General features: G+C 40.0%; 1 protein-coding gene across 2 annotated transcripts in view; it reads right to left on the bottom strand.

Annotated features, from left to right (window-relative positions):
- LOC142043375 (vascular endothelial growth factor receptor kdr-like) overlaps positions 1–24,113 on the bottom strand; it is a 141,225-nt gene that overhangs the window by 5,747 nt on the left and 111,365 nt on the right. The window contains exons 21-30 of one of the 2 annotated variants that reach the window (XM_075054531.1): positions 23,050–23,215; positions 22,401–22,498; positions 21,351–21,473; positions 21,131–21,242; positions 15,603–15,702; positions 14,909–15,014; positions 13,054–13,178; positions 12,717–12,795; positions 9,310–9,404; positions 8,637–8,914 (exon numbers count right to left, since the gene is read on the bottom strand). In XM_075054531.1, the coding sequence (XP_074910632.1) occupies positions 8,878–8,914; positions 9,310–9,404; positions 12,717–12,795; positions 13,054–13,178; positions 14,909–15,014; positions 15,603–15,702; positions 21,131–21,242; positions 21,351–21,473; positions 22,401–22,498; positions 23,050–23,215 (1,041 nt within the window). In that variant the 3' untranslated portion in view covers positions 8,637–8,877. Of the gene's footprint in view, positions 1–8,636; positions 8,915–9,309; positions 9,405–12,716; positions 12,796–13,053; positions 13,179–14,908; positions 15,015–15,602; positions 15,703–21,130; positions 21,243–21,350; positions 21,474–22,400; positions 22,499–23,049; positions 23,216–24,113 lie in introns of those variants that run through there. The other variant, XM_075054530.1, reaches the window with a different exon arrangement.

Raw genomic sequence — 24,113 nt, 5'->3', positions numbered from 1 at the left:
GTCTCCATAAACTTTTGTCTCTACGTGTAATTAATGGCCAAAATTATTAAAAAAAATATATAAAGCATTTCAATTTACCTTTGCAGCATCCTGTAAGACAGTGACATTTTACAGATTGGGTAAGGAAACTGAATTAGGTATTTCAAATAACTCAGTGTTTTAAAAGTAGATTTAGGAGTAAATCCAGGAGTTCTACTACCGTGTCTTTTTAGCTTACCGCATTTCAGTGCACTATGTATATCTTAGTTATAAATGCACCTGTCCTATACATACAATAATATTCTCTCTCATTGTTCTGACACAGGTCAGTAAAAATTTGACTCTTCTGAAAGCAGAACTGAAGGCTATGACTTTTCTTTAAGGATAATAAAGGATGAAATAATGAATAACCTATGACAGACTCTAATCTAAAATGATACTGAAAGCAAGAGTGTGTGTTGAACACACTCTTGTAGTGTAGAGCAAAATCTCTCTTATATTCTGTAGCCCTTTAAAATTACTAGCAGTATGCTAGTGAAGGGCAGCACTTTTCCCCATTACAGCTGCTGACCTGTAACTGAGGCTATTAAAGCGAGCCAGCTTTCATTTTCTGCTGTCTTCTCTTATTATAGGTGATGAAGGCAGTGGGAGAGAAGCAACTTACATCACATGGAGCAACCTCAATGTTAAAAGTAGAAGAACCCTGCAGAGGATTTGTATCACAAGGTGACCTTGAGGAACAGCAAGTGGTGTGGAGAGAAAAAAGGTACTTTCTGTCATAGGCTGCCTTAAAAATAATGTTTTGTTAAGCCTTAAGTTTTTCCATCTAAGGAATTCATTGGAAGAGGTCTGGAAAATTTAGGGTTGGTTCTCAAAAGGATCCCAATTTGAGAATGGCTTTTGAACTTCTCCACTTTGCTTAGGGACCCTTTAACATGCATCTCTTTGGGATGAGCCTCACTCACAGACTGATTATGGTATTGCTCTTGTCTCATTTCAGAATGACTTATGAATGTGCCTGGGAGAATGTAAAATCAGGCAGTACTAGCACTTTGTGTGTATATTTCATACGTGTTTAAAGGAGCATAAAGCTACATTCTAATGACCCTAAACCAAACCTGAATAATCAACAGTTCATCAAATAATTGCATAATTCATTACACTTATTTTATTTGTACTGCTGCAGTGCTTACAGTCCCCAGCAGTTGATCATGGATTAAGAGTGGTGCTTTAGAAAGAAAGCAAAGCCAGTTCCTGCTCCAGGAAATAAAACAAGAGCTAAGAGACAGATACAGTCATTGGAGGAAGGGGAACAAAAATAATCAATAGGAAAAGTAGCAGATCCAAGACACCAATTGTGTACACTGTCAAGTTTTTGTGATGGTACAGCAGAGAAAACCACTGCAGGCTTAAGAGCAGGTTGATGCTTGGCATGACAGAATTGTAATATACAGTAGGCCCAGATCCCTTCAGCTATGAAAGGGTAAATATGTCCTGCTAGGTTATGCTAGTATGACTTTAGAAGTTATCTTGCCTCTTAATCTGGAACCTGTCAAAAGCATCAGCTTTCCCACAAGCTGTAGATATTCTCAGTCTGGCTGACAGAACTAGTGTCAATAGCATCAATTAAAATTTTTGCGAATTCCGCAAAGGTCATGAGTGTGCAATGCATTAGCTAGAGTAGAACACTGGTTTATGATCTGTGCACAACCACACTGAACAGCCTGTAGGGTCCATCTGTAAATTATCTACCCCTGTAGTTCTCTTCTTGGGGGAGTGTGTGGAGTAGGTGATACTCTGTATATCATAGTCTGCAAAGCCAGTCTCTAAGCCAGGAGCTGAGATATTCACCCAAATTCAGACATAACAAACAGCTGCAACTCTAATCAGCTGCAGTGGGAGACTGGCTGCTTCATAGTTGCCTGATTTTAGTGTGCTGTGGTGGCTTTCTACAGCATGTTTGCATCTCCAGCTTTGTCTCTAGGAAGTGAACGCAGCACTTCCCTGAGTTGTGAGAGCCAGCCCATCATGTCTTGCACATCTAGAATAAACTTGGGTTCTGTGACTTCTAAAATGCAGAGGTTATAGATTAAAGCTAATGTTACTGTGCTTTTATAACTGTGCAAGGCATTGAAACCAAACCTGTTGAGTGGCAAAGCAGAAATTCTAAAATAAATAGTAACCCTGAGAACTTCAACAAAAATGTAGCACACTCTGCTTTCACAGTCTAAGTTTCTCCTCTTTGTCCAGAGAAAAATGTGAGTGGAAACTTCTTCTGTATACTATACATTTGGCAGCTGTCCCTTCCTGTACACACACACTTTCTCTGTAGATAAATTCTTCCCTGGCATGAGCAATGGAACCACAACTTTGCTTCACTGTTTATTTATGTATTTTTCTTTTTGTTGCTCAGTTCTATTGACTCGTGTCAGACAATTCCATGGATGCTCTGGCTTCTAATTTGCCAGGTATTAAAGTTGTCAGTGGAGACGGAGAGAAGCTTGAAAGTATCTGTTTAACTTGGCCCCCAGCCTGCATATCTCAGAGCGCTGAAGAAAAAGAAATGTTATTAGGGTTTAGTTTGGCCACACAATGGGAAATTTTCAGACCCATGTAGACTCGCAGCAAGTGTTCTTTTTAGGTTTCTGTCCCTGTAGGTCAGGAGCCTGGATATCTGGGAATGACTCTGCCTATCACTGAAATCATGCTGGTGTTTGAAGAAGGACTCTTAAATGCTGACATCTAATATTTGCTCCAAAGACAAAAAGCTGATGAGTTAGGTCAGAAGCAAGTTTTGTCATTAGCTGTCTTATGGCAGACCAAAATGCAATTAACTTTCAAAACTATTCCTTTCATCTAAATGCATTTCCTAAATTAAAGCTATCCAGGGGTCTTTGCATTTTTCCCTTTAATACTCTATATTACTAACATTTCAATCTATTCCGTTCATCCTCAGCGACAGAGAAATGTGCATATGCTTGGACTGTATATTGGAAGAGGAGACTGCAGCATCCCTTTTCTGTCTGTCCTTGAAATCTCATTTGCTACATAGAAACTGCCACACTGAATCAGACATCAGTCTTGCTTCTGGCAGTGGTCAGTACTTGATGCTTCAGAGGAAAGCAAAAACCCCTTTATGCTCTGAGCCAATTGTACTACCTTCTATAAGATAGAAAAATTCTCCCTGACTCCCACCAATAAACATTTTCTGACTGAAGGCATTAGATTTGATTAATCACACAATTATGCAGCTGCAGAAGTTAATAATGGTTATGTAATTAAATAATTTCATTAAAAGCTAGCCATTACTTGGTTCACTGCTTCTCCTGGGTTGGCATTACACTGCCCGAAAGGTATTTCCTTACTGATTTTTGCCTCTGCCTGACTTCTGAGTGCCACAGCTGCAGGAGGCGATAAAAGAGATGTTCAGTTTTGATAAAACTGCTCATAACTGTGAGTGTCTCAGCTCAGTCCCCCTTGACTGTTGGTATTCTCACCACGGCACAATACTGAAGATTAGGCTTGTGAATACCATGACATTCAACTGAAACGTATTTGCTCACTGACCAAGCTGATCACAATTTACACAATGACCAACCTGAAAAGTCGTTTGTCCTTGCAAGAATGTGTACCATTTGGGGCAGGATGAGGGGAAAGATGAGAATCTGAACACTGCCATATCCTGACCTCAAACAGATTTTGTAATGTAAAGGACTCTCTTTCATAATGTGCACGTTTCTGTGGAGTGCTGGTTGGGGAAACATGTTTCGCAGAATGTGGTAAGCTGGCTTCAGCCTTGTTTCATAGGCTGAGACTAGAGTTAGCCAAGGCGCAGCACTGGACTCCGCTCTTTCAGAGAGATACCTACAAGCTAAGGAGGTTTATGGTGGAAGTACAAAAGTGGTGAAAGCACTGAAGGAACTGATACGAGAAGATTAGAAGAATGCTAATCAGTAGCAGCAAATCAACCAAGAGTGACATTCATAATTACCAGCAAATCCTGCTACGCATCAGGCTGTATTTCTGTAGTGTCCCTGAGCCTGGTGCCAGTGTCAAGTCTGTTAGATGTAAAACCAAATGACGTGGAGGAACCTACTGGTGTGGACCCAGTGTTGATAACTGAAAGCCTACCTGGTCTGTAAATAGGACTGCATCAAGCAGCCTGATTATCACAGAGCTTGGGCTCTATGCTATTGCATGCACATGCAGTGTGTGCGGGGCCACAATGTAGTTAGTAGGTCTCATGACCCAGACAAAAGCTTGGACAAGTGGATTTTAGTGTGGTACTGTGGGTAGCGAGAACTGTTAACAGTTCCCATTTTTACTGTGCTGTGTCAGATTTCCTGGCACAGATGAAGCTGAAAAGTCTAGGAATTAAACTAGATGAAGGAGAAGTTAGCCTGAATATTAAGTAATCTTTCACAATTTTTTTTAAGTTTTCTGGAGAGGTGTCAAAGTTGTTTAGAAGATACCACAGAGGATAATCCTGTAATAGCTAGAAGGCCTAAATGACCTAATGAGACTTTTTAATCCTACCATATGAATCAGAGATTTTGGTTAGAGGTAGAAAAATACTGAAATCATCAAAGAGCTCAGCAATCGTTACTGGAGCTGTTTATTCTATGTGAGAGGGAGCCACTTTCTATTAGCCTGAATCTCAGGGTCAATGACTTAAAGAGGAGCATGGAGAAAGAGAGATGACTGTAAGAAAATCACCCTATCCAGTGAGGGACTACAGTACCAAGTGTAGCACTTATTTCCAGGCTGTGGAGCAGCTCTTATTGCTTTGCAATAAGACGCCCAAGTATCTTGCCCTTGATAGGAAAAACTAATAGACTATTTTGTCCATGTAGAAATCCTGGCCTTGTTCAGAAGCTGTGTTTAGGGGAAGATGAGAAATTGGGCTGAGCATTGCCAAGTAGAGCAGTTTGTCTCATGACCATTTCTCATAATAACATGTTGGAGCTTCAGGGCTTTTTAATAGCTTTCATAGGTGTTTAATGAGACACAGAGTAAGAGTGATTAATTGCAGAAAAAAATTAAAAAAAAATTAAAGAAGTAAAAGGGTTATTTTTTCTTCTGATAGTTATGACTGATTCACGGTTTGCTTTAACACATTTTAGACAGGGTGCTGTGCAGTAAGAATTTAATCCTGGGTTCCCCTCTGGCCATATCAGTGCATCAGTAGTCTTCTGGCACGCAGGACTCAAGGGGTTAGGATCAAGAATTCATTGTTTTGAAACACTTCTAAATACAAAGTACAGCTAACAAAGTTTTAACAGGCCAAAGCCACCCACTCATTAAGTATGCATCCCCTTGCGTGCGTGGCAAAGTTGGTCAGCTGTCCCTGACGCTAGCTGCAGCACTGAAAGTGCAGCCAGATGAAAAGCACTGCAGTCAAAACCAAGCTGGGCACCACAGCCTTTCACAATTCTCCTTTTAGTCCTTGCTACTGTAAGCATGTAGTGCAATCCTAAAAAAAGTGGCTTACATAATTCCCGAGTAGCTACTCATTCAAAGTTACTTGTATTTTGGAAAGCTCAAGTCACATCATAGTGCAAGGTGCTGCATGACACAACAGTAAGTACATTTGCTATCTCAGCGTGCTCATTGCAGAAGAAAAATCTTCTGAAACTAAGTTCTGCTATGGAGCAAATCTATTTCCATGCCTCTTTTTTTTGAGATGGTGCAAAAGGATTCTAGCCCAATCAGCTGGCTTGCGTTTTTGTTGGGCACCTTGCATTTGGACATGAATGCCTGATGCTCCTGAGCAAAATCAGTTTGTTTCAATATTATTGACTTGCTTTAGGCTCAGTTTGGCTTTGGCAAAGGCAGAGCCCTCAGTGATGTGATCTGGATGCAGCATCCAGAGCCCAGGAGCGTATCATCTGAGCCTCAGTCAGCTGGTGTCATGGACCTTGGCCAGAACCAGATAAGTAATTTCAGAGCAACTGAGGATAATTGGGGGTTGGGGGGGGGGGGGGGGAAGGAATGGAGGGGGGACAACTGAGCAGATATCAAACCTATTGTAATTTTAAACAATAACTTGATTATAGAGTCTCTGGGAGGATTTTAAAGCAGTGCTTGGCAGTAGCCTGTTAATATTATGAGATGAAACCTGACACCAGAGTCATCCCATCATTAAATCCCCTCTATGTTGAATGTGCTTCCTCGAATGCTAACTCCAGTGTCATTATCCCGGTCAGTCTTTCTCTTTCTCACTTCAGCTGCTGTTGTGACTTCATTCTTTAGCAGTATAAAATGCTTAGAGCTCAGAAATGGTTAGTCCAGTCTAACAGTGGTTCCATGCCCAGAGTATCAGATTAATCTTCAATAAACTCTTGACACTGACACTCCATGGTGTGTAGTGTTGCCAAATTTTAAACTTGACAGAGAAATGAATGCAAGATAAATAAACAGCAAGATTTTGGCAAAAATAATAAATGCAGCCACCCTGGTTTAGAAAACATGCTAAGCCTTTGAACAGTTTTCTTTTAGAAAAGAAAGACTGTTTGAAAAGGATCCAGGTTAAATGTTTTTGATAGAGAGAGATACACAATTAACAAGGGTGACTTTATCTTCCCTATTAAACCAGCACTCTCTTCTGACCTCTCCTAGACTATTCTATATGCTTTTGAGGCTTGTTTTTTCAAGTTAGCAGTGCAGGAGTGCCAAGGGGTGTCATGTCCTCAAATGAGAGGGCATCAGGATGCTCTGCAACTATGTTAAAAATGTTAGTTGTGCCAATGATAGTTTGCAAGATTTGAGAGAAAAAAAAAAGCAAGCTGACAAAATAGCTTTCTCAGCTGGACCTCAAACACTCAATGAAGGATGTGGCCAAGAAAAAGCACATCTCTGTCCATTCAATGGTAGCTAGGGTCCTGGTAAGGAGGAGACAACAAATACAGCTTGCTGCAGGGTTTGCCTTTATAGCAGATCTCTGTTAAGATGGTCTTTCATGGTCTGGCTGGCTCAGAAGGTATCAGGTATCTTGTGATGAATGGCATCCCTATGGAAATGTTGACTGTAAATGGGGAGAGCCCCAGATGGTGTGGGTCAGGCAGAGATTCACTGAAAGCAGCAGAGCTGTGTTACTTCATGTTCACTCCCGGTGGGCCTGATAGCAGTTCAGAAGGTTTTCCTGGAAATCTCGAAAGAACAGGCTGTTACGGAATTTTTGTGTTTCTACATCTGTCTGGATGTTGATTTTTCTGATTTTCAGCAGAAAGCCTCTAATAGGGAGAGAGAGAACCTTCCTCTGCCAACTATTTATCCAAATGGGAGAAATGCAGTAGGGGAAACAGCAGTCAAGAGGTGATAGACAGAAATCTTTAGAAGGATAAATCCTATCAGGGAGGCTGTTTGTGTGTATGTGTCGGATTTGTGTCAACATGATATCATGCAGAAAAAGATGTAAATCAGCCCAGGTAAAACATCATAGTAATGTAGTTCCTGACATTTGAGCTCCTTCTTTTGGAGCTGATGCCATTTGGTCTCCATAGCAATGCACTCTGCTGTGCAGAAATCCTCTCAGCATGTGCACAGGGTAAAAACATGGAACTGTGTGTACATCTCTGCTAATCCCCCAACAGGTACAACACTGGGACAGTACTACAGGGGAAATACTGCTGAACAACATTATTCCTGAAGTGACACTCCTATCCAGCAGAATCTGTAGCATTTGAATGCTCCCTGTTAGTGCTCCAAGACTCTCTGGGCTTCCTTATGTAACTTTTTCCCTTTTCCTCTTTCTCCTTCTCTCCTGCCTTCAAACATCTAGGAATTTATGGTTTTAAGGCCTGAAAAGACAAGGCAAGCTCCTTCCATCCCGTTTTTCTCACTGTGTGAAGGAGTTAGCTCCTCTGTAATACTGTTAGATTCTGACGGTGCACTTTCGTGTGAACTCTTCCATACTATGCAGAAATTGCGCTAGTTTTTTCTCATGTATCATTTCTCTTTAATGTAGAAGAATGGTGACTTGATGTAGAACAAGCAATTGCTCTGGTGAGAAAGATCATTGAGTTTAATACAGAGGAAACTAACAGAAATCTCATCAATAGATTTTAGAGAAAACTAGGCAATTCAGTAAAAGTCTAATTAGCTTAATTAACTGAATAGGCACAGAATTCCTTGCTATAGAATTGATTCTTTTTTTTAATATTTTGTATAGCTATTCTTTGAAATTCTACAAGTTAATGTGTGAATCAGTAAAATGGGTTACTATTGTTATTATACTTTTCTAGGAAGGTGGGGAAGACCTATTTCACTACTAGGTCAACTCTCTGCCTGCGCCTGATTGTTACAGAAATATAGAGAACTGTGAGCTAACTGTTAGCTAAAAGCTAAATATCTGCTTTTATTCTTCTGTGATCGTCTATACTATGAATGGATAAACATATAGCAAACACTGTCACAGCCTCTATTTGTAAACCCAGTATGAACTATATAATTCATAGGATCACGAAGGTGGTAGGATTGAGGGACTTCTCTGTAGGACTGTCTTCATAGCTGTGATAAAGCAAATGTAGAAATCACGGTTGTGGTAAATGTACTTTATTTGCAGTGCTTATACTATTCTTCACTATACATGCCTTTTTAACTTTTCTCACATCCATCAATTGCAAAGGTGCCAGTCCTTCTGTACATCTAAAGTTAAAACATAGCTTTGTTAGATGCTGGTATAATGATAAATGTTCTTTTCTGGATTAATAAATCAAGTTGTTCTAACTTTGCTCCATCAGTAAAGGAGAACACTGGAGAGGCAGTCAAGAAACAGCTAAAGTAGATACATATATTCTTAGCTCTTTTGCTCCTATTATTTGCCATGTGCAGAATATTCTCTGCCCCAGGATATCAGATCACAAATGGGAGACGCCAGCTTCACTTGAGAGCACTCTCTTATTTTGTTGAATGGGATTCAGAATCACAAGGTAACCTGGCATTTTGGAAGAAGAGTTAAACTGATTGACAAGACATTACATGCTCAAAGCTGATGAAATAAGTTTTCATTTTTATCATGCGAATCAACATGTTTCATGTTAATTAACCTTCCTGTAAATTAAATGCAACAGTGCAGCATTCCTTTCAGAGACTTGCAACTCTGTTTTATGTTCAACTTCTTTCTGGAAGCAAAGTTTACATTACAACTTTCTTGATACATTAACCATGGTCTTTCAGTTATAGGGTTGAAATCCAGAGTTGCTTGTCCTTCTAGCTTGTTTAGATAGTCTAAACAGTTTTCCTTTTGGAATCAGAAACAAAATTGCAAATTTCAGAAGCGTTTTTCTGAATGGGATGCTGTCTTAAAAAGAAATGACAAAAAGTACTCACGCTAGAGCCATGATCCCGTAAGGCCAAGAACGGATTTCCAGCCTCTTCGGGCTTTTTATCTCATCTGACGTCAACACCATCCCACTGTCTGACTCCTGAGCAGCAAAAAGAAGAGAACATCAGCAGAGTGCCAAATGATCGTGACAGCATGGAGCACTTTTAAATTAGAAATGGCTTCCATGGGGAGAGTGTGGAGAAAAGTCAGACTAAACGGCTATTAAAGTCAGTAGAGAAGGAAAGCCAAGGAGCTACTTAGAATACCAAATTCCAGCTATCTTATCTTGTGATGATACTGCTTTTAGGCAAGTTGATAGAATTTCACCTTATAAAACTGTCTCCAGCTACAGAGCAGACAATGCAAGGGCAGGAGAATGCAAATTCTCCTTCACTGTGGTCTGTAGAGTTTGGGGATCCCTGTCTATGCAGTTATCAGGGAGAGACTGCCAACAAGGTGGCCGTCTGTAGGTGTTATATTGTAGTGTTATATACTGATACTTGTGTACTGGAACTCATGTAGGAGCTACCAGCTATTCTATGGAATCACAATATTTCAACCAACAACCTGGAGGGCAAATGTTTGCATCAAAACTCTCAATTGTGTGCTATGTAGTAAAGTGCTTAACACATAGATATGTCCAGTTGGTGTATGACATTAAGCCTATTCTTCAGAATATTCTCTTATCAGGGCCTATATTATCAGTTTTTATCCAACTGTTCCTGATAATGCTGCTATTTAGCCTAAGAACATTTGCCTTGTTTTTGTGATGGTAAAGTTTTGATCTGTATTTTGAAAGAGCACCCTTAAAATGAACATATCAAAAAATAATTTGACATTTTCAAGCTTGAAATTGATATTAAGCATGACATATGGATACCATCTAGGTAGGATAGCTGAGATATGAATAGACAGAAATTCATAAAAAATATATGCAATAATACTGGCTAGACTCCTCAGAGAAAAAGTACCCTAAATGCCTACTAGAAATACACTATTAGAAACATTGAAATTTTAAGGAAGTGGAAGTTCAGTATCATTTTGGCAAATCCAAGTGCTTTGCAAAGATATCTAGCCTAAAAGGCTCATTGTAGTTTGGTTATGGATTTTTTTGAGCTGTCCAACAAAACTGTCTTGATTAGTTTTAAAGTTGAGGTTCTGGTTCCACTGCACTTAAGTTTGACTCACGAGGTTGCAATTAATATCAAGCTGTTATTGTGCTAAGTGCTACACAAGTTCACAGACATGCACAGTCCTTGATTTAAGTAATTTAAGAAATATTAAATGTTCAAGGGGGGTTTCTTTGCATTTGAAATATTTTGTGATACTGGAAAGTTGCATGTCTGTCTGTCTGTCAAAGCCAAGAAAGCAAAAGACTTCAACATGGGAAGTGAAGCTTTAGTTAGCCTTATTTTACCAGTCAATCTGATTGAAACAGAAAAAATAATCCCAGCAAACAATAAATAAAAAGCAAAAGCCTTTTTATAAATGCTTTGGTAATGTATCAGTTGTTAATAAGATCAGTCTAGAAACTGGTTTTCAAAGTATAAAGTAAAATCCTAAATTAATTAGGTCTGTCAAAACCTCAGTAGAACCCAGCTTTTCTCTCTAGTTTTTATCTTGACTATTTCCCTTCAAAATACGTGGTCTAGAAACAATTTATCTGAGTGCTGCTTTGCATCTTCCTTACAGAAGAATTGTTAAAAGAATATCAACGGACACTACAGGTAAGTAGCACAACTGCAGGAAGGTGTGGTAGAGCACTTTTAGAGTTAGTTCCTGGGCAACTATTTGAAATAATGATCTAATCAGTATTAATGTCTTGATATGTAAGATAATTTTAGTAACCTAAGTGCAGTTACATTGTCCAAAAGTAGATCACACCATAATTTTGCTTTAAAAGATCCTCATTGAAACATTACATTTATTTCTGATCTGTTAATGTATTATTACCCTTTTTTGGAAACTTTCCTCCTTCATGTAAGAACTTACTTTAAAATGTCATGAACAGGGAGCATTTAGGAAAGTAATGCTCATGCTGGCAGCAGTAATCTCCTACTGATAACAGATCTGTCTAGTAAATGTCTTTGTGTGATTCAGAGGGACAGATTTTTATCCTGCAAGAGGAAAGATGCAGGAGCCAGAGAAAATGCTAAGCTTTCTAATCCCTAAGATGCATTGATAAAGGCACAGAAATTGCATCTGGCAAAATACTAGGGAATAATGGGCATCAGTTCATACTAACAAGAGAACAGATGAGAAATACACTCTATTTGTCAAGGACATGAAATATGTCCAGGACAGGTTGTAGCTAGAGACTTGACCCTTCCCAAGAGAGTTGGTCTGAGGAATGGCTGTCTGTCCAAGAGGGAGTCTTAGCTGGAGCTCGGGGGACAGTTCCCTGACTAGCAGAGTAGACAGACTGGCTTGTTTCTATAAAACTGTACACCTGCTTCTTTTCTTTTGCTGCTTCTAGCCATCTGATGCTTGCCCTCTTCCTCTGTTAGAAGGTTTCCTGAGGGCTTCATGCTTCCTCCCTAAACTTTGATCTGCTTCAAACACGCATGCGTTACAAAGATCCCTCCTTAGCGGTACAGGATCTGTCATCGAGGCAAGTGGTGTGGAATGCATTTGGCACTGCAGCCAGTGAGTACCTGAACCATAGAGGAAATTCATGAGTTGTTGGGTTTTTTGGTTTGTTTGTGGTTTTTTTGCTGTGTGTTGTTTTTTGGGTTTGGGTTTGGTTTTTTTTTTAATAAGGAATAAAAAACAATAAAAAAACCCACAACCCTCCACCCTTGGAACCTGTAATTTCAGAGGAAGCCAACAAGCAGAACCATCATTCTGTAACAGAACAAGCTTTTGTTTTCCACTGGAGTGAAAATGAAACCTTTCAACACTCTTCCACCCTGCAGTGCCATTAAACTAGCAATAAATATGTTCACTTAGGGTGAGGAAAATCCAGGGTTAGAGCCCTTTGTGTGAATCAAGTAGAACAGGAACTTGAATCTTGGTCTTGTCTATCCAGAACTGAACACCCTCACCACCACCAAGTTATTGGCTCTCTCAGCCAGCTAGAATGTGTTCTGGACACATTTCCTTCAAAAGGCTCCATTTCAGTGAGCTGCCATTTTGTTATGGTGGAAAAAACATATTGAAATATGTAATATGAAACCCCTTAGCCTGATCAAAGCCAGGATAATCATGCATGAGCTTCTCTTTAAATTATTTGTTAAGCTAAATGCAGGTCTCTGTTGCCACATGGACCTATGTGTGAGATAGTAGGACCAAATCTGCCTGATTTAAAGCTTTTTCTTACCAAACAGATTTCAAAAGCTCTAATAAGTGTTTCTGGTGCTGGTGACAAGTGATCTGTGAACCTGGTGGAGAAGGGTGCAATCACCTCACTTACCTCATGCATCACTTTCTCCTTTTCCACTGGCACCTCATCAAATGTCTTCACACTCAGTGGTCGCTTCTTGCTGTTGATACTGAAAGCAAGAAAGTTGAGGGGTCAGCGTAAAACCCAAGCAGATGCTGCACCAGTTGGTAGCTCAATTAACATCCCTGAGACAGCTCAATTTCCTAGACTGGTGTTCTTTTTTCATCTCTTGTAACTAATAAATGATGCCCTGACAAATTTGTCTGTCCAACTCCCTTAAAACAGCCATAGTTAGAGAGGACAACAAACAGTGACCAGCTATATCAATTATTTCTTTCCCTCCTGCCCCCTGTATATATTTTCTTACCCAGTTTCCACTGCACTCCAGCGATTAACACAGTTGTTCAAGTTTTCTTCCACAGGGCAAGTTTTGGAGTTAGATTCTCCATCAGGACACAAGGTGATGTTCAGTGGAATATAGTCTTTACCATCCTATATAATTAATAACATAAAAGAACGCAAAGCTGGTAAAGTTCATTTTGTACTACATCTCAGATGTAAAAGGTTATTGTGTTCTACAGAGCTTTACACTGAGAAAGGACTAGATTTTAACTTTATGATGTTTCTTCAAAGTGATTATGATGTTCTTCACAACATGTGGAAGTTCAAATGTATAGCTTTATCCGACATTTACTGTGTAGGAGGCTTTGTATGAGGAAAATGGTACACTTTGGGAAACCTACGATGGAGAATGGTCTCTGATGTTCCAGTGCTCATCTGCAGTTAGTGTGTTCTCTCTTCCAGGCATCTCAGCCTGAGCTATTGCTTCACTGGTCTTTATAGCAGTTACCAGACTTCTAAATGTCCCTCACATATGGCACAGCAATGTGACGTTTGTACTGAAGGTGTCAATATATGTGCATCCAGTTTAAAAGTAGCTGGCTTTGCTGACTTTCACAGCAGCATCTTTGATGAGCTTGCAGCAATTTCTTTGTGATCATTACTACATTCTAGATGTGTGGCTGTTCTGCCTCAGCAAAGGTGAACAGAAATTCACTGATCTGCACTTCAGGAAAGCAGTCCTCTATATTGTCATTGAGCTGGCCTCTTTGGGAATTCCAAGGGACCAGTTTTCTCAGGGACACCTAAATCCAAGTTTAAGCTATGTGTTTGGGAGAAGGGAGGGAGTGGCATGAAGTCACAAAACCCCTATGGCTGAGATGACTAACAGATTTTGGAAATGCTAAAAGAATATTGCCTATGTATAGACTTTTTACTTATATTCATCTTAAAGACTTGTAGCTTAGGAAGAGCTGGTCCTTAAAATGGTAGCCTTAAAGGATTTTATTTCTTGTCCTTACAAGAAATTGATGCTGCAAGTTTAATGGAATTCAGTACACATCTTAATAAACTCTGCATTGTCATTACACCCCTGCAGTAATCTTCAGAAATTAGTCTTCCTTTAAGTCTTAAAACTATTTGTCCAAATTTCCCTTTGCTTGATTTTTTTTTTTTTTTTTTTTAATTTTGAGAAGCAGTTAAGTGCCCTATTCCCTTATCATGATTTTTATGTCTCCTTAATTTACTTTGGTTATAGGATAAAACTCACAAGCTCTTCATATTGCAAACTGGGTCCTCTTCAACTTAGCTTCACTAAATTTGATTGCAAACAGGAAGGAGCTGGAGGAGTGTGTTTGGTTTCTTCTTAAATTAAATTGACAGTTACATAACTGGTCTGGTTGTTTTTACTGAAGAAGAAAACAACTGATTTAACTATTATGAAATTAATAATTATGTAATTGACTTTCTGAGCTTTAAACTGCATCATTTTAAAGCTCCTAAGAGCACTGATGAGCATAAGCTCAGAAAATGAGAGAGAAAGTTCAGGCCAACTACTGGCAGTTTACTATGTTAGAATCTAATTAAAATTGTTTGTGAGATAAAACACTATTGTTCCTCTACGGGGCAACTGAGCGTTTTTTTTAATTAATGTAAGTTTCTGCTTATTATGGCTGGATAAACATCTAGTTTTGAAATATAATCCCATTTGAATAGTTAACATTTTCTTTACTCATCCCAGCAGCCCTTTTCCTTGTGACCTCTGTTATGATGTCAAATCTAATATTACTGCTCAGCATAGTCTTTAGCTGTGCACATGCATACACATATCCATATACATCTATATGTACACCTTTGTTGAAGAAATGTTTGTATGGCTGTACCTGCTGTACATTGGCTTGAAGAAGATCTCCTAAGCGCTCCACAAGCTCAGTGAAAGTAGGCCTCTCTGTGGGTACTCCATGCCAACAATCCAGCATTGTCTGGTAGCTAGACGAAAAACACAGGTATTAAGAAAGAAAAAGGATAGGAGCTTTGCTTCCAAACTGTTTCTTTCTGCTGCTGCTTGTTTTGGTCATTGTTTGGATAGTTTTGGATTAAGACAGGTTCAAATCTCCGTGTGCTGAAATTCTATTCTAGTTTCCATGTGGGATGGTTTTTCCTTCTATATTCCTGCCTCAACTGAGCCTATAGGCTTTTTATTTTCACCCAACTTAAAATTTGACTGATAGGCCCCACTGAAAATAAGTCCCAGTTATGGATGCCTAGTTTCTGTCATGGAATTGGAAATCAAGGCAGACGCAGTAGTCTCCTGAACTGAGATTCATGGCCTCCGACTGACATGGGGAGATCTGCTAATCTTCTTGTTGGCAAAGGTCAGGCTGACTTGGTCTGTCTTTAGCATTTGTCTGTGGAATCAGGACACCCGAGAGATGCACAACTACAGTGTTTACTGAAAACAAAATACATAGCTATCATCTGATGAGGTCTCCATACTCCTCCACACTTAAATACAATCTCTTTTGTAATACTGAAATAACATGTATCAGCTCTCAATATAAAACCAGGAGCTCTTACACTTCTGGAGTAGAGTACTCTGGAGATCTCATCCGCGTTCCTTCTTTGAGCCGTCGGCAAAAGTCCTCATCTATCTGCACTCCAGGGTATGGTGAGGCACCTGATGGGAGAAATAAGGAGGAGGCTCCAGAATGGCACAATGCCTGTTTCCCAGTCCAGTGAATTAAACACATATCAGTGATTTCTGCTGCACATTCGAGATTACCTAGAGTCTGACAGTAAAAGAAGCTAGAGCAAAGAAGGGGTTGCAGTCACTTACTACCTACATGTTTTGTTTGGAAACCTGTTACAGACTCACTGTCTCTTTAGAGATTTCAACCATGCTGTCTCCTCTGCATTTGTGATACAGCTAGGACCACTCCAAGGTAAAATATGGCAGAAGAGAAATAAATTTTATTAGTTTGAGTCTTTAAATGACCTCTTGGTCAGTGGTAGAAAAGTTCCAGATCATTCAATTGATTACATATGGTTTGCCAATATCCTGCACTAAGTGACTACACGTGAAGTAAGTAAGTCCAGCTCATCATTCATTGTCTTAGAATCTCTGGCCTTACTGGCCTCTGTGAGTAAGTGCAGAGAAAGCTGTAGGTATCTGTCTCCTGCAGAAGTCTGTGAGAACGTTGCAGTTCAACCTCAGGTGTGGAATTGTAGTCCTCCTCTCCTGATTCACCAATTTAAAATTGTATATATATTATGCAGTCTTACAGATAACATTTCCTTGGAAAATGACCTTCCAAATTTTTAGCCTTGTTTTCTCTTCTGAGTGTGAATTCAATGCTGCTTATTTTCAGGGCCACTCAACTGTTAGTGTTAAACCAGAGACGACAGTTCATGGCAACTGAATTGCTTTTAAGAGGTAGACTTCTGTAAAAGGACTGGTAGCGTTATATTAACTTGGACAAAAGTTGGCCTAGCAATCTTCAAAATGAAGGAGTGAGACTTATTTCACTTTCCTGTGTAATTGGTTATCTTCACAGGAATTACTAGTATAAATCTATGTATGCATTGAATGTGGTCTTCAACTAATGAGCGAATGGGGGCTTTTCAGAGGTCGTGATCTTTGTTGATTGACACCTGCACTGTATGATGCACCGTAAATAAGGGGAACACATATATAATTTGAGAAAGTGCTCTGGCATCTGAGTAATCCAAACCTCCTAGCTAAAATTCAAGAGATGTCTGCACTGAAGTTTGAAAGGTTACTGGACCTATTGTGGATAGACCTAAAAGATCTGTAAGCTTTCCTCCCTTCCTTCTCAGCAAAGGCTTCATGTGTAATGCAACCCTTGTCTTTCACATTTTGGCATCCTGGAGGCTGGCTGGTGAATTTGGAAAAAATTTAATCAAGTCTTAACATAGGGGATTGAATGGAATCTGGATCTGTATCCTGCCCTCGAAGAATCTGTATATGATTTACCGTCTATAACATTCCTGCCTATTTCCTGCATTTTTTTTTTCCCCACTTGGAAACAGCATCATGTGCTGTGCACTTGGGGGCACAACAAGCACAGCAAAAATTTTTTGGATAAAAGCAGTGAAGAGGGTGCCAAAATGTGGCTGTTTCCAGAATTATTCTACTCTGTGAATCTGACTGCTCAATTTGCAAAACTATGCACTGGGGAGCAAAGATCCCAGCAACTTCCTAAGAGGGCATCTCAACACAACAGATAGGCTCTGATGACATTCAAAGCTCAGGGATGCTTAGCCACAGCACATCTGAATTTCCTTGATGTGCAAGTATCAGATCACAGTATTAAAGAGTGTTTCCTGGAGTTATGTAGATTAGAAATAGTCAGTAGCATCGTTTCTGCTTTATATCTTTATTTTCCTTCCTAGTTTTGTCTTTGGCCTGTCATTATGGTCATAATAACCCGGTAATTAAATGTTCAGCTCACATGGCATCACCCGTTAGCCAAAGATCTCAAAACAGGCTTCTATCAACTCCAAGATCTCTCTGAATAAACTGATGGATGGAAACTATAGGGTCGCTTTCTCACAGTTACACTGTGACAGAAGGGTAAGGATAAGAACAGGCTCTGGGGGCACTGACTGTTGTCCAAGCTACTAAACTGCTGTCTGTGTACATCTCCTGAACTCTCACTGGCTTGTCTTTTCATCTGTGCAGGTTTATCTTTACAAACATTTACAAGGTACTGAGGCTTCATGAATACCTCTGCAACTTGTCCGGTTGATCCCGTATCTATTTAACAGTGGTGCAGCCTATCCAGAGAAGTGAGCATAAGCCTCTAGTTAGCCCTAGATTGTCAATGTACTGGGGCAACACTGAAAACAACAACCCTCATTAGAGAATAGATGGGCTGTGTGGCCTTTTTCATTCATTTCCAACTGCATTATGCGATTGTTGTGCCATCATGGCCAACCGACTTCTGTTAGGAGGAGCTGAATGGAGTCATGCCATTGAGGAATGGCTGTTCTACACTGACCATTCTGACATGCAAAAGAACCCCCTCAGTTTGCTGAGTATCACTGGCCAGATCTGGGTCACGAGCACAGCAGAGATTATTGGTAAGAATTAGTCTTGTATATATGTTGATTGGAACTGAGACCTTGAGGGCAACATGGTAGAACTGGGTGAGGAGGGATGGGAGAATTCCACTTGATCTCACAATCTCAGTTATCTTTCTTTGATTACATCATTGATCATATCAACTGCAATATGTTGGTGAGAGCAAGTACAAGGAAGGCAAAAAAGAATAATTCTTGATTGCAAGATCTTTTGGTAGTTTATGTTTTGATGGGTGCTGGCCTCCTACCAGCTGGAGGCAGCTCAGATCATAAAAGCAAGGAACTCTCCCTTTTCTACCTCCAGTCACCATTGTACTTCTTCTGGACTATGTGATAAGCCTGATAACTTGTATTTGGGATGCTAAGACAGCTTGGGAGAAATGTAGGCTGAAACATATGGTGTAAGGTCTATGCATGGCATTTTCCTTAGGGGAAATCTCTTCCAAAATGCTCAAAGATGTGGCATGCATTGGATATGGTAGCACTCTTTCGATCTTGATTTTATTTTAGTAGGATAATAAGATGCTGATGTTATACTACCAGGTACTGCTTGTTTACATAATTATCTTTGATTGCTTTTTGAACAGTGTACACTTAAAGTCCAGGAGACACCAACATTCTGTAATGTGCCATGTAAGTGATTTTAAGATGTATTAAACATTGCTGGCATTACCTGACATGAGGTGTGCTGACCCCATTTAAATAACGTAAAGCTCAATGCAAACTCAGCCCCAAATGAAAAGTAACAGTCTCTCAAGTCCTGATTTCCCTGCCTATCACCACAATGGATCCAGTCTGCCAGCCTTTCTGGAGGATACCTATCGTGCTTCATTCAACTTCTGACCCTGAAAGGACCCATGTCCAAACTAAACTGTGCATTTTACTAATCAGTACTTTTTCCTTTTTTTTAGAGGGCACTAAGTCTGCGGGACCCAGTAAAAAGCAGCAGTTGTAAATGGGAGCCAAAACATACCCTGTAGCAACGACAAAAAACTTCCATCCCTTGACTCTCAATGATCTGTAAAACTTTTATATAAGAGAATTCAATCAGTGACACAAATCCTTAATTAAATATTTATCGTGTGAGCTGCAGATGTGAGTAGTGCCAAACCACAGACATGCCTGGATGATCTGTATAAAAAACCCTCTTAGAGAAAATGACTGCTTTTGAATCTGTGCCATGGATTGAAGAAAGTAGTTTGTGATCTACGTCATAATGAGGGCAGAGGCTGCTCTACGCATGGCAGCCCTTGGAGTAATTTAGTAGATTCCTCTGAATTCAGAAGAGAACGGTCTATTGTTCCAAGTAAGCACCTTCGTTAAGAAAAGAGGCTATCTAAAATTAAAAGAAACCAGATAAATTATTTTTAAAAGTAGTTAAAAATAGAGATGAAATTCAGTGACTATATTTTACTTTTTATTCATCTTTGGTATTAAAGGCCAAATGACCCAAAGTTCACATCTGTTAAACTCTGGCAGGACCTTTGGGAATGATATAAACAGTTTGCCTTCTGCAGTGGTCCTTGCCATTCATCAGTATTCAGCTCATTTGGCTCCCTGGAGGTGCCCAATGGAGAGACTGTCCCCTCTGAGTGTGTCTCTGCATGCTAATGCTAATACATCTTCTTGAATAATCTGTTAGAATTGGGACATTGATGGTGCTTCTGGAGCTTCGTCTTTCTGTGGTGTTTCAAAACACATGCAACAGGTGATGCTGTTAGAGAGCCATGGAGGCGTTACTCCAAAATAATAAAACTCTAAATAAATAGGACTGAACTCTGGAGAAGGCAATAACTGCCACTTGTTTTAACCATTTGAGTGTGAACTTTCTGTTTTGCGTGCTGATGTGAACTAGAGAAAAGTCCAAATCAAAGACTTGGACTGAAATCAGGTTGTGATCTTTGCAGCCAGCCCTAAACAAAAAGATTAGGATAGAAACAGCTCCAGACTTTGCAGTGAGATCTGAACTTGGCATCTTCAGCCCGATCATTAATTTCAACTGATCCATGAACCAAAGATAGTAGGAGATTACAGAGTTTACTTTAAAATTCAGCAGCTTAAGTTGACAATGCTTCTTGTTTTCTTTTGTCTGCAAATGCTGATTGAAAAGCCAGAGCTGACATTCCTAAATTCCCTCAGGAAAACAAAACTTGCCACTCTGCAGGGAGAATTTGAGAGCAGCAAAGCCCAACTATCTGTAAGACTGCTTGTCTAAATTTCAGGGCTTTATCTGCTGGACAGTAACCAGATCTCAGTGAGGCTGAGATTTCTAACAGCACTGTAAGATGAAATCTATAGTACGTAAAGAACACCATTACTATTCTTTCAAAAATGTTGTGGCTTGCAAATGATATGGCCAGAAGAGTAAGCATTCTACCTGTTTGCTGCCAAAATGACTTACGCAGAGTCTAGCGCTGGTTCTCATATCAACCTGATGGCAGCTGCTGCCAATATATTTTTCTTACTTAGAAAATCTTACTTAGATTTTGTGGGGAAAATAATCAATCTGGGATAAAATATCATGGGGGCAAACTCCTTTGTGTTCCATGGGCTGCCACTAGCAATGTCAGACCACTATGTCAACAGCAGTGTAATCCTCTGCAACCTCTGAGCTATGTGGTTTCCTGAAGCAGACTGCTTAGAGGAAAATATAGTTTGACAGAGAAACTTCTTTATTGCTCTCAAAGAAGTATTTCACTCCCGAGCAGCAGAGGCTTGCATTATCTCTGCGCTCTGTTGGTTTCAGTTATTACAAATGTTAGGTCAAGGGGTTTGGATTTTGTTTTGTTCTCCCCTTCCCAATATTCCCTGTTTTCATGTACTTTGCCAGGTGGAGTTCTCATTGACTTCAGTCCAGTGACTTTATTTTACACCTGATCTGCACTGTGCACTTGTACTAACTGAAATGGAAACATGGCACCGTGTTATCACCTTTTGTTAAAAGCTTTTCTTAACAATACAGCCATAAATTAGGAGGGAAAAGGGGTTTAAAGCATTCTTACCTAGAGAAAATATTTCCCATAGTAGCACTCCAAAAGACCATACATCACTCTGGGTTGTGTAAATTTTGTCGAAAATAGCTTCTGGAGCCATCCATTTGAGTGGAAGTCTTGCCTAAGAATGCAAAAGACACAACATGTTGCAACAACTGTTGTTCCTAATGTGCCCAAACCCTAGGGGAATAAAAACTTGAGATTAGCATTTCAAGTTTCTTCCACTTACATCTCCTTTCCGTACATAGTCAGGGTCTTTATAAATGTCCCTGGCTAGTCCGAAGTCACAGATCTTAACTACGTTGTTCTCTGAAAGAAGGATGTTCCTTGCTGCCAAATCCCGATGAATGCACTGTGAAGGAGTGAGGACAAGCACGATCAGAGGTTCTGCCTGGACAATGAGCCACTGCTACGAGTTGAAAGTGTGAGACCTTCTTTGGAAATGGAAGGATAAATGAACTTCTGTTGCGAGCAGGTTAGAGAAGGAAAATGTGTGTGGGAATCTGCCGCAAATGTATTGTCATATGCAAAAGAGAAAATATCTCAGGGAGCAAGCCAAGTATTACTGTTAGTTTTCTGATTTTTCTACATGAAATAACTTTCACAGGTAGGATGAGACAAAGGGAGTGCCATTTTCCAGTTAATTGTTCTGCAGGAAATTTGGGAGAGGTCAAAAAGCAGCTGCAGCTACATTTGCAAATGTAGTCATGATTTCTGTGTGTGCTACCCTGGTAGCTGTGTGATAAGGGCAAGCTCTCAGTTTTGTGCATACTTTGGCATGCCTATTACATTCAATTTACTTGAAAAGCAGGTATTCCACAGGCTACAAACATACTTTTTTATATCCAAAAGAGGTGCTAACTTTGCTGATAGTCTCCAACATTGCTGACAAGCTAAATAAATAGCTGGATACTCCCTCTTAATTTTTCAGTAGTATTTTCATTGACCATACTAGAAGGATCTTTCCCTATGAGAAGCCTTTTCTGCATTTATTTATGAGACAGTTCCGTGAATTGTCTCACAATCTGTATTCACTCCTTCTATCTAAACGCTCATGTTACAGATGCCAATCCTTGTAGCCAAGAACATGATGGATATTCCTTCACAGCTCCTTCAGTGCTACTTATTGCTTAACCACCAGAGCTAAAGTGGTCTCCAACACTTTAATATAAGAGCAAAAAGCAGATTACTCAGGCTCAAAAGTGTTTTTGGATTTCTTCATATCAGATACTCATGATTCTGTGAAAGAAGTTCAGCCCTGACATTTTAATGAGCTCACTTTTCGGGACGCGAGAAACTCCATGCCTTTTGCCACTTGGAAGCTATAGCAAATCAGATCCTCCAAAGTCAGGGGACGCTTGTACAGATCCTCAGCATCTAGGAGAGATCACAGACACAGCAAAACACTAGAGCAACAGCTCCAAACTTGTCTGGCACTTATGCCACTTGCATGCTGATGACCCCAGCCCTGCACCTGAGAATTGCTACATGAGTTCTCTACTAGGATTACAACTCTGGTTTAGGACCCGCTGACCTAGAGGCAGAAGATCAAATGATTAAAAAAATTCCATCCAACATTAATCATATCATTTAGCTATGGGGAAAACAACATTTGGGGATAAAATTGAGGGAGACTATTTATAGCAAGCGAGTGATGAGACTGGGGACAGACTGGCCCCACAAATCTTCTGGTAAAATATTGCTATTACTCCTCTTACACAACAGGAGCAGCTTTTATATGCATACATTATTGCAAATCTCTTTTTGTGAGAAAGTTGGAGTGGGGCATAGGCAAGAGAAAGAATGTGCGATTTCAGGAGCAAGTCAAGCTGTGTAAAGGCTTGTAAAGTGTGTGACTGTGTGTGGCACTAGCCAAGTTACAGAAATCTGTACAAGAAAAGATCTCGGATTAGGTAGGTTTCTTTTACCTTCTTCATCATCTTCTGAATCACTGTAACTCTTATCTTCAATAAATCCTGAGCTGGCAGAGCTTCCTGTGCTGGCTACACTCTCAAGACGCCTCTTGATCAGTTCGGTCAAATCACTGTTGGACTCATCCAGACTTTTCTCTGCTTGGTCAGAGTTTTCCTGGGACTAGAAATGGTATAAAACTGATTTTTAGCTTTGGATGATGCAACACCGGGGGATTCAAAATATGTAACAGAATGGCATATGGAGAAAGCGTCCTCTGAAGATGATCTCAAAACATGTTTGAACATGATATTCCCTGAATAGCAGAACTAATGAAGCCTGGTTTCCTATTTATTAATACAGAACCTCCCATTTTACACATAGCAGTATTCCACCATAAAAGTTAGTTGGAAGCTGGCTGGGTGAGACTGATAGGTGAGCAGAGAGATACTGTAATGTGCATGATGTGCACTGAAATGCGTCTGTCTCACCCTGTCCTGGGGAGTGAGACATAACCAATCCCTGCAATTCATGAAAACAATGGTGAGAAAAGAAATTTTGAGTGACTGTACCAGGAAAATCTCCTTCTCTTACACAAAGTACCTTATGTACTTTTGTGTCTGTACACAGTAGCTATAATAATAATAATAGAATCATCCAGGAAAATAATCTTGGGGAGGCTCCAGTTTCTGGCAGGGCTTAGATGAGAGAGCCCTTCTGATGCTGTATTTTCACAATGAGGAGGTAGTCTCATACTCTCCCCATTGCTGATTTCTGGTCTCCTGTGTCTTCTTCCATATCCTAGCCCAACCTGTGCTAGCACAAATGTTTGTGTGGATGCTGACAACTGTTTGGAAACCAAAACCATTTGGTTAGTTTTAATGCAGACCATGTTCATGATCCAGTTCGCTGCATACAGCACAGACTTTTAGGTTGGCACAGGGGAAGGGAAAAACACGGAAGATGGGAATGAGCAGATGATGGAAGGGTGAGCGGCTTTTAGTAGCTGGGAGGAGGTGGGCCTAGAAACAAAAATCCCCAAACTGGGCTTGTAGTTTTGGAGACTTCACCTTCTCCAGCT

The sequence above is a fragment of the Buteo buteo genome, chromosome 22 (assembly GCF_964188355.1).
Source record: "Buteo buteo chromosome 22, bButBut1.hap1.1, whole genome shotgun sequence".
NCBI lineage: Eukaryota > Metazoa > Chordata > Aves > Accipitriformes > Accipitridae > Buteo > Buteo buteo.
This window is presented reverse-complemented; position numbering and strand designations above follow the sequence as displayed.